Here is a 19,894-nt window from a genome sequence, read left to right as displayed (position 1 = left end):
TAATTATTTGTGTCAAAGCACCATTTTGGTAGAGTTTGTTATTGTCGAAATGCTCCGCGTGCAAAATTTGTATAGCTGTCAAAATGTTGAAGAAATGTGTATACGACAGAAAGTTGAACTTAACATTTGTTTTGTGATTTAGTTGAGTTAGTTTGTTAGAGATTGTTTGGTGTGCAACCAATTTCAACTTATAAATATGAAAGTACCCTATCATTGTAATAAAGCATTTGCATAGAGAAAAGATTGAATAAAACTTCATTTTGAAGGCAGAGGGAAACTTTGTAGAAATATTCTCCCTCTTCCCCTTTTCTCTCAAACCCTAATTTCTCTTTTCTTCCCCAATTAATTTTTTCTTTTCTTTTTCAATAATCGTTGCACAGCAGAATCATCTTACAATCAAAATATGGTTGATTCACTTTAATGAAGAGTAGAGAATAAGATGAGTAATCAATCATAAGAATTGATTCCTGTTCATCAAAATTGATTCGAAATTTTCTAAGATTTAGTAAAATAATTTTTGTATTAATTTGAAGTTAAAACTTTACATTAGCATTAGTTAGGAAAAATATCTAACTTAAACATAAATAATGTAAAATAAAGTGAATTAATTGTTGTTATATATATATATAATCTAACCGAATATAGTCTACTAAACTATTATTACATTTTCCTATCCACAAAATCAAAACGCTGTAAAGTTTCTTTGAGTAATACAATTGCACCTAAAGTATCCTATTCCCCACATATATATATATTCTATTATTATCCAATCTTTTTAACTCAAAGGCACAAAGCATGTGTTTTGGTGCATCAAAGTAAATATACTTTTATGTTTAAGCATTAAAAACGTACTTTTTCATAAAGCAAAACCTTTAATTTAATCCCAGCAAAAGAATAATGAAAAGTGACCACAGTGTATAAATACAATGTAATGCATTTTGGTCCATTATCAAAGTTGGTCCAATTTATTAACCAAACTTTACTTGCCAAACTCTACCTTTACTATCAAATTTATGGTAAAATACTTTTTTTTTTGCTAAAAATATTTCTTGTCTTTTTATCTATCTATTCAACCTTTAATCCTTATAATATTTATTCAGTCTGTCATAATGATATTGAAATTTCAACCTGAAAGATTAGGACAAAAGAGATGAGTACATCACAGAATTTCCATCAGTGACAGACTGTCATGCAATTTACCTCTTGGTGGTTTGTTATCTTAAGATAGAAAAATATTTGTGTGATTGCTAGTGCCTTCCAATAAGTGCTATTTTATTAAAGATAATAGTAACATTTTGTTTTTCTATACATTTTTGTATTATTTTATTTTCAGCTACATCTCTTTCGTTACAACTTCACTAGTAATATTCCTTTCTTTTCTTCACTTCTTTTTTTCATCTCTTTTCATTCACATCTCAAAGAAGTCTTTTCCTTTTCTATGTAGAATATTTGTGTCCTTGTTTTTACACATTTCGTTACAAATATTTGCATGTGTATGTTATGTTACCCACGTGGCCACTTTAGTTTTTAAAAGTAAATTCATTAGGCTCTTTGAGTTTTAGATTAATATTATAACTTGTTTGATAGAATTATTATGAATTTATATTGTAATCGATTTGTAATTATTGTAATTAATTTATAATTATTAAATTAGATGTAATTAGGTTTTTATTAAGGAAATCAGATTAACTCAAAATTCATTTATCTTACATGATGTCTAATTGTATGAATGGATTGTGATGAGATTTTTAACTAAATGGAGAAATTTGTGATCATTTGCACTGTTCTCACTATTGTTTTCTCCAAGTCCTGACCCATTCATCAGTTAGATGTCTAGAATGTCTTTTTACTTGGTGATTTTCATGAAATTGTTTATATGTATCAACCATTGGGTTTTCGTGATCCTCATCACCCAGGTTATGTGTGTCGCTTGCGGAAATCTCTATATGGTTTGAAGCAAGCACCTCGTGCTTGGTACTAGCGTTTCGTTGACTATGTCTCCACCATTGGATTTCAGCCCAACAACTCGGATCACTTTCTCTTCATTTACCATCGTGGATCTGACATAGCTTACATCCTGATTTATGTAGATGACATCATCCTCTTCATTTTCTCTCATGACATATGCAAATCTATCATGACACTTCAATACCTAGGAAATGTCCATAGGTATTGAAGTGACTATACATGCATATGGACATTTCCTTAGCCAAAGTACCTATGCCAGTGACATTATTGCTCGAGTCGGCATGGCCTCATGCAAACCTTCTACTACTCCAATTGGCACCAAACAAAAGCTCAGTACCTCCGTCGACACTCCATATGATGATCCTACCTTATATCTGAGTCTTGTTGATGCTTTGTAGTATCTCACATTTACCTGTCCTAACATCTTTTATTTTGTCTAGGAGATGTGACTTCACATGCATGTTATTTGCACCGGGCACATGCTTGCATTGAGACGCATCATGCGTTATGTTCAGGGATCCTTACAGTATGGTTTGCATCTATATCTTTCTCCTATCGAGAAGCTTGTTTCCTATGCAAATGTTGATTTGGATGGATGTCCTGACACTCGTCGATCTACTTCTGATTATTGTGTTTTTCTTTGTGATAACCTAATTTCTTGGTCTTCCAAGAGACAACCTACGCTTTCTCGTTCAAGTGCGGAGGGTGAGTACCGGGGCGTTGCTAATGTGGTTTCAAAATCATGTTGGCTACGCAAACTTCTCTTGGAGCTTCATTTTCCCCTTTCCCGGGTTACTTTGGTGTATTGTGACAATGTTAGTGTTATCTACCAATCCGACAATCTTGTCCAACATCATCATACTAAACACATTGAGATGGGCATTCACTTTGTTCGGGAGAAGTTCGCTCGTGTTGAGGCATGCGTATTTCATGTTTCTTTCCAACACCAGATTACTAATAACTTCACAAAAGGTCTTCCTAGAGTTCTTTTTGGTAATTTTCAAAACAATTTAAGTGTCCGACAATCTCTCGCTTCGACTGTAGGGGTGTAATAAAATTATTATGTATTTATTTTTAATCAATTTATAGTTATTTATAATTAATTTTTAATTATTAACTTATCGGTAATTATGCTCCTATTAAGGAAATCAGGTCAACTCAATGTACTATATATAGCCTCGCCAGTAATGAGAAACACACAAAAAATTCATTTATCTTACATTGTTCTTTATAGTTTTGTATTTATAAGACTTCCCCTCAAGATGGGGAATGGAGTTATTTGCAATTAATTTGGTTGAATCATTATGTTGGTAAATCGATCGTTAACACATTTGTCAGTTGATAACCATACGATATGTAGGTTGCAGTTATCAGTCCATTATTTATAGCTCTTCTTTGAGGAAATATTGATCAATCTCAATGTGTCTGTCTTGTCATGCTGAACATACTTATGTGCAATACTAATAGTCGATCTATCACCGTAAAATAATTTCAAAGGACCTTCACATTGTATCTTCAAATCTTCTAAAAATTGTTTCATCCATAATAATTCACAAATTTGTGACATAGCTCTAAATTATGTTATAACACTTGATTGAGTAACTGCATTTTATTTCTTACTCATTCGATCAACTAAATCCCCCCCCCCAAGAAGGTAAAATAGCCTAAAGCAGGTCTTCTGTAACTCACTGAACATGCATACTCAACATCAATGTAACATTTCATAGTTAGACTTCCACCTCTTTTAAACAAGAGCAGTCTCCGTATAATGGCTTTGGGATATCTAGAGCATGTTCTATAGATTGCATGTGTCTTTTCTTTGGATCATGTATAAATTGGCTGATCACACTAACAACATATGTTGAATATGGCCTAGCATGTGTCAGGTAAATAAACTTTTCCACGAATATCTAATATTAATCCTTATCAACTTTGACACTTTCCTCATAAAGCTTATCATGTGATTTTGCTCAATGAGAACATTTGTTGGTTTGCATCCAAGTTTTCCTATTTTCTGCAAAAGATCAAACACATATTTCATATGAGAGATATTGTGTGTGTATGTGTGTGTGTAAAAGTACATGATCTTTTTATCTCTTCATAGAGAAATAGGTAAATCATACATGCTAATATCACAAACATCATAGATTTGAGGATCATCAATAGAAGAATTTTTTAGTACTTACCTTTTGTTTAAATAATTCAATTTATTTATGGATCGGGTCAATCTACTTCTTCTCTAATACACCAGAGTTGGTTTTGAATGCACTTATTCTTGCAAAATAAAGGACATTGAAGGATCAGGAACGGTTATATACTCAGATTCAGGTTAAACATTGGAGAATTAGGAACAATTATAAACTCAGTTATAGGAGTGAGAACATCAATATGTGCTCTAGCTAAGGCTAGGATCAATGGTAATGAATTGGGATTCTAACTTTATGTAATTTATGTTCTCCCATTGAGATTAGGGACATGATTGAAGTATGACACATATTCATGAAGTCTGATATTTTTGGAGACAAAAAAAATTTAACTAGAAGGGTGGTAACATTTATACCCTCTTTTATTAGGTGCATTACCCAAAAAGATACACGAGGATCCAACTTGTTAATGAACATGAACAAACCCAACATAGCCAAATACACGAGACTCGAGGTTTGCAATATGAGAACAATTGAGAAAATTAGAGCATAAATTTAAAAAGACTAACATTATATAAGACTCAAAATGAGATCTGGTTAATCAGATAGACATTAATCATATTTCTCTCTCCTTGATAAGAGTAGGGAACAAACATTTGAAAGAAGAGAGATCGAGCAACTTCAATTAAATGAGTTGTGCTGATACTTATGAATTCATGGATAAAGACATGTTTATTAATGAAGTTGAAAAATGCATGATTGACCTATTCTTTTCCATTGTCAAATCAAATTCTTTTTACACTTTTCAAATTGTGTTTATGCCATGTTATAAATTGAATGAATAAATATGGTACTTTTGATTAGTCTTCATCAAGAAGATACAATTTACTTGAATACAATCATTGATAAATTAGACAAAGATTATTCACCAAATATATTAGAGGTGGAGGAAGATCCTTAAAGATCAAAATGCATAACCTTAAATGGTCCAACCATTTTATTAAAATTAAAAAGATAAGAGACGAAATATAAAAAAAATTTACTTTACAATTATTACAAGAATAAACTTATGGAAGGAAATTAAATTATTGCAAAATGTAGGAACATGAAGTACATATTGATAAATAAATTCCTTGACAACGACTTGGATTTATGTGAAAGAGAGTCACCAAAATTGAAAATTATAATACCAGATTGATAAATAAAATTTTGTTATATTGAAAGCCGAAAAAATCTCTAGAAAAAAAAATTATACTCTCTCCGAAATAAAATATAAACAAAAGAAGTATTAAAAAGAAGTATTAAAAAGTAAATATATCCGATTTTGACTTTTAACTAAATACATTAACTTTACAAATCATTTTTACTTATATTTAATTTCAAAGAGTATTACAAATTGCTATTCACCATCTAATATTTATAACAATAGAGTTACTTATTAACCATTATTCTTTAAAACTTCCAATTGCTTTTTAAATTATAAAATTGTTTTATTTATCTAAATTCATATATAAATTGTACACATCTATTTAACAAACTAGTTGTTAATACTTACTAACTAAGATTGAATTATGGACCAAAACGTGTCTCTAATCAACTCCTATCCTTTTCTCAATGTTAGAAACAAATATTTAAGAAACGTCACTGTCTCAAATAATCAAGCCAAGTGAAGAAAAGAGAGACAAAAAGAAAGAACACAACACATATATAGTAACATGAAGTTTTCATTAGCTATTAAACTAAACATGTCATAATATAAAGCCTAAACAAGTTCATTTCCCAAGTAATACAAAAATGAAAAAGGTTAAAAAATTCAGCATAGATAGATCATAGATGTAGACACTCAACAACAATGATTGTAGGTCCCACCATATGGCACTTCAAAACATTTCTATTCTTCACAACTTTTATTCATAATGACTTTTTTTTCTGAAGAATCATTATTGATGTTTGCAGAAGAAAAGAACACATGTGGAAGCAGTAAATGTATTAACTTCAGGTATGTCCCACATTTCATGTCTTGGATTCTGAGCAAAGGTTGTACCAGTACTAGTACCAAACTTGATCTTTCTTTTCTTTCTTTAGCCACATAGTAGTATAGCATTTATTTTCCTTCATTTATAGCCAACAATACTCATCTTGTTTGAGTCCTTTTTTTTCAACAATTCAACTGTTTTTTTTTAAGTCTCAGCATTCTGTGCATTAATGTCTTCACAACTACCTCCTAGTGAATAATTCTGAATGAGGTAGACAATTTTAGTCTCTATGCAAGCCAGCCTCATGTTAGTACTCTATTGCATCTGGATAGTAGATTCTGTAGTAAGGAAAGTAGATCAGATACAGAGAATTTCATGGTTTCGTCTGATCCATGTAGCCGACTTCATCTGATAGAATAAGAATTGATTGTTTTTATTGTTGTTGTTAGGTTTCATCTTTTTTTAATGGTGTCTCCTTTCATTTATGTAGGAGAGGTTTTCCATTAGTTTCTATTGCTACTCTTTGAAGCACTTTCTATAGAAGTTCTCAATGGAGTTTCATGGCTTGGTTTTGCTATTATGCTATGTTTGGTATGTTATTTATTTGGGGTTTTGCAGTGGTCAGTTACAATCCTCTCAGACTCAAGTTCTTCTACAGTTACAAAAGCACTTGGAATTTCCAACACAGTTAGAAATATGGAAAGATCATAGGGAAGAAATTTGCTTTATTTCTTCTACACAAGTCAAAATCACATGCAAGGACAATTTTGTCACAGAGTTAAGTATCTTTGGTGATAAGCCAAATAATGGTAGAGATTTTGATGGATTTGCTATTCCAAATCAAACACTGACACAAACATTCTCATTGGACTCATTTGTAGCCACTCTTGCAAGGCTAACTAGCTTGAAAGTTCTTCATCTTGTTTCTTTAGGAATTTGGGGTCCACTTCCTGATAGAATTCATAGAATTTCTTCACTTGAGTATTTGGATTTGAGTTCGAATTTTCTTTACGGATCAATCCCGCCGAAAATCTCTACTATGTTCAACCTTCAAACTCTTATTTTGAGTGATAACTTCTTCAATGGCACTGTCCCTAACTCGTTCAATTCGTCGAATGTTCTCGCGGTTCTTAGTTTGAAGCATAATAAGTTGACGGGTCCATTTCCATTTTCGATCCTTAGTATCAAAACTTTGACTAACATTGATATGTCGAGAAATCGGATATCAGGAAGCTTGCGAGATTTTACTGATATGAGTAGCTTGGAAGAACTAGATTTAAGAGAAAATGAATTAGATTCTTCGTTACCTGAAATGCCGAAAGGGTTGATAATGCTTTTCCTCAACCGGAACTCGTTTTCAGGTCAAATTCCGAAACAATATGGCCAACTAAATAGTCTTCAGCAGCTAGATATTTCCTTCAATGCACTAACAGGAACTACTCCTTCTGAACTTTTTTCTTTGCCGAAAATTAGTTACTTGAATTTGGGATCCAACATGTTGAATGGAACACTTCAAAATCAGATGAAATGTGGCCAAAATCTTAGTTTTGTTGATATATCAAACAATAGGTTAGTTGGAGCTTTGCCTTCTTCTCTAAGAAATGAGTCAGAAAATCGGGTCGTTAAGAGTGATGGAAACTGTTTATCTGGAAGTTTGCAGCATCAGCATGAAGTATCTTACTGCAATGAAGCTCATGGAAAGACGAAGTCGTACCGATTTGGAGTTTTCGTTGGTGTCATTGTTGGAATTCTTGTTGTCATTGTGGTTTTGGGTTTATGCATTGTTGTTAGTTGTAAATGGTTGTACTCTAAGGGGATTTCAGAACAGCACCTATTGAATAAATCGGTTCAAGATAGCTACTCAGCCGGATTCTCATCCGAGCTTATTGCAAATGCAAGTAAGTTATCTTCATTCATGATATTCGACAGTTTTTAAATGAAATCGGTTATGAACATTGATGTAAGTTTTGGATTTTGGTTAATACTTTCAGGGTATGTTTCTGAAGCTGCAAAGTTAGGAAGAGAAGATCTTCCTTCGTGTCGATCGTATTCGTTGGAAGAGCTTATGAATGCGACGAATAACTTTGACAATTCTACTTTTCTCGGCGAAAATATATATGGGAAGGTAAGTATCGAAATTTAATACATATGGTGAAAATATTCTTGGAAAAAATAATGATCCTAATGGAAATTTGTCAACTGATATTGCAGTTGTACAAAGGAAAACTGGAGAGTGGGATACCTGTTGTAATAAGGTGTATACCTTTGTCGAAAAAGTACTCAATTCGGAATTTCAAACTGAGGCTGGATTTGCTTGCAAAGCTGCGTCACGCGCATTTGGTATCTCTTTTGGGACACTGCATTGATGGTATTTTAGGCGAGCGCAACGATTCAAAGGTCTTTCTTGTTTATGAATGCGTGTCAAATGGGAACTTTCAAACTTATCTGTCAGGTAAAGTATAGTGTTTCGTTCATGGTTTTAAATTGCAGTCTCGCAGTTATGTTGCATTTGTTGGTAATGCGAGAAAATATAGACAAATGCAGCTTGTGATTGCGGTGTTATTAAATTTAAGTTTGTTTAAATGGTATATTCAGGTGATAGTTCTGGGAAGATTTTCAATTGGTCAGAGAGATTATCAGTTCTTATCAGTGTTGCTAAGGCTGTTCACTTCTTACACACTGGAATGATACCTGGTTTCTTCAAAAATAGACTTAAAACCAACAATGTTTTGCTTAATGAAAATTGTATGGCAAAGTTGAGTGACTATGGTTTGTCCATTATCTCAGAAGAAACTGATGCAACTGAGGTATGCTTTCTTTCCTTTTTTTTCCACCTAGGCTTTTTCCTATCGGCGGTCTTGCATGTAGCACCGACACTTCAGATTGAAGACGTGTTTGCTGTCTGACATGTGTTAGTCTCTGATACTTCAGACTAAAGGCGTGACTAACACTTTAGATTGAAGACGTGTTCAGTGTCAAACACGTGTAAGTGTCGGACACTTCAAACTCAAGGCAATGACTGACACTTTAGGCTGAAGACGTGTTTGATGTCTGACACGTGTTAGTGTCTGGCATTTCAGACTGAAGACATGAATGACACTTCAAATTGAAGAGACATGTCTGACGTCTGACACATGTTAGTGTCTGACACTTCAGACGAAAGGCATGACTTACACTTCAGACTGAAGACCTGTCTAGTGCCTAACACGTGTTGGTGTATGACTGACACATGTTAGTGTCTGACACTTCACACGAAAGGCATGACTTACACTTCAGGCTGAAGACGTGTCTAGTGCCTAACACGTGTTAGTGTATGACTGACACATGTTAGTGTCTGACACTTCAGACGAAAGGCATGACTTACACTTCAGACTGAAGACGTGTCTAGTGCCTAACACGTGTTAGTGTATGACACTTCAGACTGAAGGCATGACTGACACTTCAGATTAAAGACATGTCTAGTTTCTAACACGTGTTAGTGTCTGACACTTTAGACTTAAGGTGTGTCTGATGTCTGACATACACGTGCTAGTGTCCAACACTCACAAGTCTGATTACAGTCGACATATCAGTGTCGTGTTCGAGTTTGATTTGGTGCTTGGAGTTCCTTGTCTATCTTCATAAGTGTTTATGACATGTCTTTTGGTTTGTAGGTAAAAGGAGAAAGCCCAAATTCATGGTAAGGACTTTTGTATAAATCACATAGATTTGTCTCTTCTTCTTTCAACTTATTACTCAAAGAGTTTCTCTACTAAATATTCTTGGTACACAACAAATATTTGAGTCATTCCTTAAGGTTCTCAACGTTTTCTGATTTCAGGCAAATGAAAAAGTTAGAGGATGATATTTATAGCTTTGGGTTCATATTACTTGAGGCACTTGTTGGATCTTCAATTTCAGCTAAAAGAGAAGCAACTCTGCTAAGTGCAATGGTATGCATAAAACATGCTCAAATCACATAAGCTTAATTAATTGCTTATCTTGATCTACTTATTAAATAAGCTCCCAAACATTCATAGAAGTGCTTTATATATACTTGCTAAGATAGTTAATTTAGCTTACTCTATTTTTCAGGCTTCCTTCAATAACCAAGATGACTGGAAACAAATAGTGGATCCAGTTGTGCAAGCTACTTGCTGCAAAGAATCTCTATCTACTGTGATTTCTATAACTAACAAATGTATTTCTACCGAACCGTGGAGTCGACCGTCCATCGAGGATGTTCTTTGGAACTTGCAGTATGCTACTCAAGTCCAAACAACAGCTGATAGTGATCACAGAATTTGACAGTCTCACTACATCAGTGACAGTTGCTTCTTAATGTTATATCGTCGCTATCTAGACCGAGTATGAATCTAAATGTATTATTTGTTGAAATAAATATCTCAATTTAAATCAACTTCGCCTCATTTATTTCCCATAATATACGAAAAAGTAAACACAGACGCACACAGACACATAATCATCAAGCAGACACAGACGCTCAGACACATAATCATGGAAACCAAATAAAAATGAAAGCGGCATTTAAATGCCTTGTTCCATCATTGCTCTGATTCTCAATGGAAGACCATAAAGCCTTATAAACCCAACAGCATCGGCATGGTTATATACCTCCCCGTCTTCAAACGAAGCGATATCTTTCCTATATAAACTATAAGGACTCATCCTTCCTGTCACGGAAGCATTACCCTTGTACAGTTTCAGCGTCACTGAACCTGTTGTTGTCGCTGAGACCTTCTCCATGAATGCATCCAATGATTCGCGAAGTGGGTCGAACCACTTTCCAGCATACACCAGCTCTGCATATTTAAGTGCTAGCGAGTCTTTAAGCTGAAGCGTTTCGCGATCAAGAGTTAAACTCTCTAAGTCTCTTGCTGCTGTGAAGAGAATGGTGCCACCAGGAGTTTCATTAACTCCTCGGCACTTCAGGCCTACAATGCGGTTTTCAACTGTGTCCACACGGCCTATTCCATGCCTTCCACCTATCTCATTCAGCTCAGCAACCAAATTTCCCGGCGAAAGCCTCTTCCCGTTCACTGATACGGGAATGCCCAACTCAAATCCAACCTCCACGTATCTGCAACGCATTATCCAAGTAAGTAGTGAAAGTAGACGAGAAAATAAGTGAACTCATTAAAAACATGCTTACTCTGGTTGATTTGGAGCATCTTCGGGGTCTGCGGTCACCATGTACATGTCCTTTTTAGGCTCATTGGCCGGATCTTCCAAATAATCGCCCTTTATGGTCACAAAAATTGGATATTTATGAGAAAACGACTTCACTTTTGAATGTGATCTTGTTTTTTTTTAAATGCTGTGACAACAAATCAGAAAACATAGCATTTGTCATCTTCAACTAGATTTTGAAAACTTACTTCATGAGTTAGGTGCCAAATGTTCCTGTCCCGGCTATATATAGATTTTTTTGTTACAGGAACCGGTACGTTATGCTTCTTAGCGTACTCAATAGCATCTTCTCTCCCTGTAATATCCCACTCTCTCCAGGGAGCCACAACATTTAACTTGGGATTCAGGGCGAAAAATGAGAGCTCGAACCGAACCTAAATAATTTACAAATAGAACATGTTAGAATAACATAATTGGCATGTTGAATTGATGTGAGACTACTAATAACAATACATGCCTGATCATTTCCTTTCCCGGTACAACCATGGGAGACAGCATCGGCTCCAACTTCATTCGCAAGATCCACCATAGCCTATCAAGTGAGTAGGTATCAATATATGTTTACATCCGTGACGAGATCACACAAATGTTGATATCAAAATAGAGGTTCTCAGAATTCGGGTCGTGTCTAACTCAACCCTACAAAACAAGGCAGATTGCCAGAATCTCAAACTAAAGAAGAAATATACCTTTGCAATAATAGGGCGAGCTGCTGCGGTTCCAAGCAAATACTTCCTCTCATAAATCGCGCCAGCGCGTAAGCAAGGGAATAAATAATCCCTAATGAATTCCTCCTTCAAGTCTTTCACCACTAACCGAGAAGCTCCGCTAGCTTTTGCCTTCTCTTCTAAACCTTCCAACTCACTTGCACCCTATGAAATTTAGCATTTGTTAACCAAACATGCATCACATAAAAGTGAAGGACAGAATCACAGAACAAAATCTTTACTTGGCCTAGATCAGCAGTGAAGCAAACAACTTCACAACCATAGTTCTCTCTGCAACATAAACATCAAATCTTGTTAAGTTAAATAGAAATCTAAATTTCGAGAATTCGTAAAGGAACAAAACAAGATGACACCTATACCTCAGCCAGGGGACAACAACCGACGTGTCTAAGCCACCGCTGTAAGCCAGAACAACCTTATCCAATTTACCTCTGAGTCCATCAACCTTCTTGGTGTCAGAAATTTCTACATCTTTATTCAGCACTGCTTTTACAACTGACAATAGAACTCCATCCTCATTAAAATTTACAAACATTAAACTTAAAATCAATTATCACATCAAACCAACATGTGTCTGTGTCCAACACCGACACATAGAGTTACATTCAAGATCAGGTGTCCGTGTCATGTCAGGTGTCTGTGTAGATCAACACTTGGTAAATTCATATGTCAATCAAGTTGTTCAGCTAAACATTCTCACCTTGAGGTTTCGCTGCAGCACCAACACCTGATCTTGATGATCTCAACTGTGTAAAAATAAAAAAAAATCCAAAACATGCAGAAGAAAAAACACAATCAGAAAAACATCCACAAAAAACAGAATAGATCTAATGCATGCATGCATGTTTGTGAATTTGAAGGACACCTCTTTGAATGATGAAGGCTTTGCCTTGCAGAACCGGTGATGAAGTAGGTGTTCTACAAACATAAATAACAGTAAGTAAACATTTTGGAAAATTGATAGTTTCAACTATATAACAACTCTAATAAACTCAATAATCATAAGTTTCAATCATTTTCATGTTAAGATCATCACCTCTTGCATGTGTGGTAGGAGCAATAGCAGTAGCTGGAGATGAGTATCCAAGAATTGCATTGAAATGAGCCATGTTATTTTTGTTGAATACTTTTCACTCTCTCAATGATTCACACACTCAACTCAACTTAAGCATCACCACCTTTTATATTATGCTTGGTTTGGACAAGTGTTTCCATTTCTGTGCTAGCAATTATACACGGGTAACCAAACCTTATTACTAAATTAAATTGGAATTCATACGAACTAAATCATTTAATTTAAACAATTTTAATTTAGTTTAAAATCCATTTATAATCAATATATGAATAAATCAACTATCAACCTATTAAAAATCAATCGCATAAACTTCCTAAATTGTCATTTCACTGTAAATTATTTATACTAAGAGAATAGCATTTAAATAATCAAGTAATGTTTATCTTTTACATTCTTATCTCCCATAAAAATATGATAATGTGACATTCATTTTCCAACTTTTACTAAATAAATCATCATTAAATATTACATCCACTTGTTCTCTCTTTGTTAAAATTTGAAATCTATCTCACATTTTCTCACTTTCATTTTAATTTTTTTCTCTATTTATTTATTATCACTTAAAATAATAATAATTTATTTTTTAATTTTAATAAAATTAATAATTTATTTTATTTCATAGATCACTGTCAAGATAATATTTATTTTATTTTAATCAATTATTGTCTTAATTTAAAAGACAAAATCCTTATTTTTAAATATTAATTTTTTTCTTTCTCCTTCTCGGTTTTTTTCTTTTTTTTTGTGATTATTTAATACAATTAAATTTCTTCATTCTACAAATAAATAAATCATTTCAAATTTTACATGTGTATTTAAATACATTTCATATCGCATCAAATAATCTTTTTTTATCTAGCATAATATTTATTTTATTTTTATTAACAATTTGCCTTAATTTGAAATATAAAATCCTTATTTTTAAATATCAAAATTTCTATTTTCTTTTCTTCTTTCTTCTCACGAGTCATTTTTTCTTTCTTTTTGCATTATTAATTATAGAATTGAGTTTATATAATTATTTTTTATTTTATAATTAAATAACTCATTTCAAATTCACATCTTTAAATAAATATATTTTATATTATATCAAATAAATTTTATATTTTACGGTCAGTATCAGCATAATATATATTTTATTTTAATCAATAATTATCTTAATTTAAAAGATAAAATATTTACTTTTAAATATTAAATATTCATTTTTATTTTATCTTTTGTATTCTTTTTTTTTATATTTTATACAATTGAATTTATATAATTATTGTTTATTTTAAAATTAATAACTAATTTCAAATTTAGTATTATATTTAAATATATTTTATATCGTATCAAATAAATTTATCCGTACGGTCATGCGATTATCTAATTAGTTTTTCATAAAAAAATAAAAAATAAACTATTGAGAGTAAGAAAAAATTGAAAATTAAAAAATATGTTTTATTATGAAAAAAATATTATTTTTTTTGAAAAAAATAATATTTTTTATAAAATTAAAAAATATAGTTTTTTTAGAAAATAATCAAAAAAAAATCTGAAAGAAAAATTTGTATTCAAAAACTTAAAATTATTTTCTTTTTAAAAATAAACAAATATTTTTTACAGAAAATATATATTTAAAAAAAATACTTTCTGAAAAAAAAATGTTTTCAGAAAAATAAAGTTTCGGAATAAAAACTTTGGAAAAAAATATTATTTTTTCATAAAAACACTTTTTGGAGTAAAAATTTTTTGTGAAAAAGATTCAGAATTAAAGGTATATTTTTTTCAAAAAAAATTCAAACTAAAATGCTGGTTTTTTTACCAAAATAACCCACTTTTTCAAGGAAATTTCCAGAATACCCCTAGTTTCAAAAAAAATCCCAAAATACCCCACTTTTAGGAGGAGTCGCCAATTGAATTGGAGACTCCTCTTAAAACTTGAATGGAGGCGTCAATTGGATTGGCTAGGGTAGGTGCCCTAGCCAATCCAATTGGCGCCCATGTGTAGGTTTTAAGAGGAGTCGCCAATTCAATTGGAGACTCCTTCTAAAATGCATTTTTTTTGTGTTTTATGGTATAAGTGAAAGATAAATTTGATATAAGACGACTTGATATTAATAAAGTTTGGAGTTTACACAAAGAAACCTAATGGTGATGACCGGGATCACCTAACCGACCTTCGGTCTCACATCCTCTAGCTACCCTAACCCTTGGCCCTAACCCACGTTGACGATTCTGCACCGGTGTTTAATCATCTGAGGGGCCAGGAGCGTCACTACCAACTACAGGAGAAGGTTCGTTGAGGTATTCAGACAAGTCAACATAGTCTTCAGTATGCATTGATGGTGTACCGCCGTAGCTGAGCTCACGACCCATGCCAGAGAAGTTGGGATGTGGTTGACTCATGGATGGGCGACCGGGACGGTTGAAGGGAGACATGGGTGTGAATGATGCGTCGAGGAAAGGTTGGAAAGGTTGTTGGGGTGTTTGGTAGAGATAGGGTTGTTGGATGTTTTGGTTTTGTGATGTTTGAGCTTCTTGGCTACGGTAGGAGGATGGACGGTTGGTGTTTTGGCTAAGGCGACTTTGGTAGGGTGATGGGGTGGGTGCGAAGCGATGTTGGGTCTCAGGTTGATGGTCAATTTGTTGGTGGTGGTATGGGGTATGCTCTTGGTATTGGGGTTGGATGAATGGAATGTTTTGGTTGTATGTTTGTGTGTTTGTGGAACGGAAAGTTTGACGGATAGGGGGTTGTGAGTAACCAGGCTGAGAATGTTGTTGGGGGTTAGATGTTGATCCTTCTTGTGTGTAAGTTGCCTGGCGTGGGTCGTATAGGTACATATCTTCGGCGATTAACTGAAAACCAACCGATCTGTACCAAGCCATATAAGTACGACTTGGTTTTACCTCAGTTGGCATGACTGCGTCAGTTAACACATGGTCATGATGGTGCTTCCATTTGCGACACTCCGATCTTGCGAAGCTTTGCCATGAATTGAAGTTCCATTAGTCTTTAACTTTACACAGATGCCATTCTCCTAGGCTAGCTAGGGGATCTGGGATATTCTGGACCATACCGAACTGCAGCTTCACACGATCGGTGTTGTGCATCTCCACAGTTGTGAACCGTATTATCGGTGTGCATGCAGTCCATACGGCTGCATCTTCAGCGTTGACCTCATGGTCATGATCCAAATTAAGGTATGGATGCCAAATGAACTGAAATGTGAAAGAAGATAGGATTATAATCAATGTAGAAAAAGTTAACAAAATATAACGTAATAATTAAGTTATTTTGCTTACGTCTGTCGATCGAAGGTGATCCAACAGGTTGCGATACTGAGTAATACAGTGTCTCGGACATCTATTGTAACTCATACCACGTGCCGACCATCTACACCAAAAAGTAAAAAAAAAATAGTTTGAGGTAATAAACTTTAAGGAAGTAAGTAAAGATATAGCAATTTAAACAACTTATTTTTGTGCATATGGAAAAGTGAAAGGGTTGTTATTGACCGATGCTAGAGACGGTAGTCTTGACCAACCCCATGCTTGTAGCAAAACAGCACATCCAGAAAATGTAGATGTGTCTTTGTGTGAGTTTTTGCACAATGAGCTATAGAGATAGGCTAGACAAGCAGATTCACGACTGTAACTTCCTATTCTATCTACATGTCTAAGTAGAGGTAAGTACATAATATGCATGCTAGAACCACTATCTTCGGGAAATAAAAACGATCCAATTAACAGCATAATATAACACCTAGTTTTTATTATTCGAGCATCTTCGGTAGAATGCTCATCTAAGTATAAACTATTATAGTATGACTTAAGGCGTGAGAGTAGTATACCTTGACCTCTAGCATTATCATCTAACAAATCAGTGTCTAAGAGCTCCATGCAAATTAAATTTGCATAGTTGGTCTTACCATTAACAACCTTACCTTCAATGGGTAGTCCTAAAAATATGTAGACGTCTTCTAACGTCACGGTACACTCACCGGTTGGGAACCAAAATGTGTGTGTCTCTGGTCTCCATCTTTCGCATAAGGCTAGAATGAATTTGTTATCTATGGACCAAGATAAAATCTTGCTAATATGACCAAAACCGGCGAGTTCAACATAAGGTTGAATCATCGGGTCCATATGGACATATTCGTGGACCCGAGTTCGGAACCTTGATACGTCCTATAAAAGAAAGAATAAAAAACTTGACTAAGTTGGTATGTCAAAATAAAATGGGGTTGGTGAAGATGAAAGATAAAAAGTTAACAAAAGAAAAAACTTACATATGTTGCAATGTTTGCAACCGTTCCTCTATGTGCTTCGCCCATTGTGAGGATAGACATTTTGTCGGGGGGTTGGTGTAGATGAAACTATAAGAAGTTGTTGTAGATGAAATTGTAGAAGAAGTATTGTAGAAGAAGTAGTGAGAGTGATGGTGTGGAAGAAGTGTTGGTGGAGTGGATGTATTTATAGGCAAATGGATGGGAGCATAAAAAGTTGTGCTTGCATGGTGTCTCCATTTGAATTGGCGACCATGTATAACCTTTAAGAGGGGTCGCCATTCAAATTGGCGCCTCCATAGGGACATGCATGCAAGATCTAGGTTTGATTGCTTGGTTTAGAGGTTTGAATGTGTGGTGTCTCCATTTGAATTGGCGACCATGTGCAAGGAATGAGTGGAGGCGCCAATCCATTTGGAGTGTGTGTCTGCATGTCTGACACGTGGCTGTTTTGTCTCCTGCATGCTGAACAAGTCACTTCTTGATAGCTTGCATGGTTGACACATCATCTCAGAGTATCTTGCATGTCTGACACGTCATTTCGGACTAACTTGCATGTCCGACACGTCACTCCGAACTAGCTAGCATGTGAGACACTTCACTAATCTATTTAAGTGTCTTACTATCAACATCCAAGACACTTCACTCACATTCATCTGCAGTAAGAAAATAGTTTTCATCTACACAATGTCATCTTCATTATTATACAATGTCAACGTTCACTGCAACGGTGAAACATACGAGTCTGAGCTACATGGTTTTTGTTTTCGAAACACTGATACCATTAGAATCACGATCAAGAGAAATGCAACCTTCTTGCATTTGAAAAAAAGAATACAATCCTTTATAGGATTGGGTATTGTGTCAAAGATCACATATCAAAATCCAATATTTTTTGAGAATGGTCAATGCAAGTATTTCCCCCTTAAGGTACGAGACGATGAAGATGTTGAATACATGTTTGTTAGTCATGAACATTCAGGCTGCAACTGTATTGAGTTGTACATTACTCTTCAACCATGTATATCATCTCAACAGTCTCAACTAACCGGTCAGGATGAATCTGGTGAAGATGATCGACAATGATCAGATGACGTCAACCCAGAAGCAGAGGCAGAAGTGGATGTCGTTGATGAAGAAGAAGAGGAGACCGAGATACAGGTTGATCACATGCTGAACAACGACGATGAAGATGATGATCAACCACCACCAATACCTCCTAGTCATGTCTACAATTCGCCTTAACATATGACAAATATGGATCTTCACGACGATGAAACATCCAACAGTGTTTTCTATAATCCGTATCCGAGATCAGAAGGCGAATTAAAGGTGGGAGACATGTTTCGTACCAGAGAAGAATGTGTTGTGGCAATCAAAAAATTCTACATGAACAACTCTGCTGACTTTACAGTGAAACGCATTGATTCTAGAAGGTATGTTATCGAATGTCGTAACATGCTTTGTAAGTTTCGTTTGGCTGCGTCTTACAAGAAGAAAAACGACTCTTGGGAGATCGCTTCAATAGACCCACCGCACAGTTGCATTGCAACTAACGTTGAACAAGATCACCGTAAACTAAGCGCATATTTGATATGTCAAGACATTATGCCGTTGGTTAATAAAGACCCATCAGTGAAGGTGAGTATAATTATATCCCATATTAGAACAACATATAATTATACCCCATCTTACAAGAAAGCCTGGATTACGAGGACAAAGGCTGTTGAACAGGTTTTCGGCAACTAGGAGGATTCATTCAAGGAATTGCCACGGTTTTTATGGGCACTAAAAACATATGTCCCAGGAACTGTGGCAATTATGGAGATAGTGCCAGCGATGATGCCAGACGGAACCTGTGCTACAGGTAATAGAATATTTCACCGTCTCTTTTGGGCATTTGACCCGTGCATCAAAGGTTTCCCATTCTGCAAACTTATTATTCAAATTGATGGCACTTGGTTATACGGAAAATACAAGGGTACTTTGCTCATGGCGGTTGCACAAGACGGCAACAACAATGTCTTTTCCATTGCCTTTGCTCTTGTTGAAGGTGAAACGGTTGGTGGATGGGGTTTCTTTCTTTGACATCTCAGAACGCATGTGGCTCCACAAGCCAATCTCTGTTTGATTTCTGATAGACATGCTGCCATTGAGAGTGCCTACAACAACCATGACAACGGATGGCATGATCCTCCTTCAACACATGTCTACTGTATCAGACACATTGCACAAAACTTCATGCGTGCTATAAAAGATAAGAATCTTCTCAAGAAGGTGGTGAATGTTGGGTATGCTTTAACTCAACCGTCATTTCAATATTATCGTGATGAAATTATACTGTCTAATGAAGACGCGGGGAGATGGATAAACAATATACCAATAGAGCAGTGGACAAGGGCATTTGACAGAGGTTGTCGATGAGGCCACATGACAACAAACATTGTGGAATGCATGAACGGGGTTTTCAAAGGAATTCGAAATCTGCCGATAACTGTAACACCCTTCTAAAATACCCCAATAATAATTAAAACAACAAATATAA

General features: G+C 34.7%; 2 protein-coding genes across 6 annotated transcripts; one reads left to right on the top strand and one right to left on the bottom strand.

Moving 5' to 3' along the window:
• The first annotated feature begins 5,894 nt into the window (after positions 1 to 5,894).
• On the top strand, positions 5,895 to 10,487 carry LOC127084241 (probable inactive leucine-rich repeat receptor-like protein kinase At3g03770). 4 transcript variants are annotated; one of them, XM_051024658.1, is made up of 9 exons: positions 5,895 to 5,970; positions 6,069 to 6,111; positions 6,579 to 7,986; positions 8,080 to 8,213; positions 8,300 to 8,540; positions 8,684 to 8,895; positions 9,742 to 9,767; positions 9,909 to 10,020; positions 10,163 to 10,487. In XM_051024658.1, exons 3-9 carry the CDS (start codon positions 6,639 to 6,641, stop codon positions 10,373 to 10,375), a joined length of 2,286 nt encoding a protein of 761 aa, XP_050880615.1. In that variant the 5' UTR covers positions 5,895 to 5,970; positions 6,069 to 6,111; positions 6,579 to 6,638; the 3' UTR covers positions 10,376 to 10,487. The 4 variants fall into 4 exon arrangements, with proteins under 4 accessions (XP_050880615.1, XP_050880616.1, XP_050880617.1 ...); XM_051024659.1 differs by having other exon boundaries at positions 5,966 to 6,111; XM_051024660.1 differs by lacking the exons at positions 5,895 to 5,970; positions 6,069 to 6,111 and adding an exon at positions 6,176 to 6,358.
• Positions 10,478 to 13,210, bottom strand: LOC127084243 (argininosuccinate synthase, chloroplastic). Of its 2 annotated transcripts, none has more exons than XM_051024661.1 (10): positions 13,043 to 13,210; positions 12,872 to 12,924; positions 12,707 to 12,752; positions 12,366 to 12,501; positions 12,228 to 12,276; positions 11,968 to 12,150; positions 11,736 to 11,810; positions 11,467 to 11,652; positions 11,241 to 11,329; positions 10,478 to 11,168 (listed from the first exon to the last, which is right to left on the bottom strand). In XM_051024661.1, the coding sequence occupies exons 1-10, from the start codon at positions 13,113 to 13,115 to the stop codon at positions 10,616 to 10,618; spliced, it is 1,443 nt and encodes a 480-aa protein (XP_050880618.1). In that variant the 5' UTR covers positions 13,116 to 13,210; the 3' UTR covers positions 10,478 to 10,615. The 2 variants fall into 2 exon arrangements, with proteins under 2 accessions (XP_050880618.1, XP_050880619.1); XM_051024662.1 differs by having other exon boundaries at positions 12,366 to 12,489.
• Positions 13,211 to 19,894: the final 6,684 nt, after the last annotated feature.

Source organism: Lathyrus oleraceus, chromosome 5, assembly GCF_024323335.1.
Source record: "Lathyrus oleraceus cultivar Zhongwan6 chromosome 5, CAAS_Psat_ZW6_1.0, whole genome shotgun sequence".
In the NCBI taxonomy this organism is placed as follows: Eukaryota; Viridiplantae; Streptophyta; class Magnoliopsida; order Fabales; family Fabaceae; genus Lathyrus; species Lathyrus oleraceus.
Note: the sequence above shows the minus strand (reverse complement) of the source record. Positions and strands in the feature narration are given on the sequence as shown.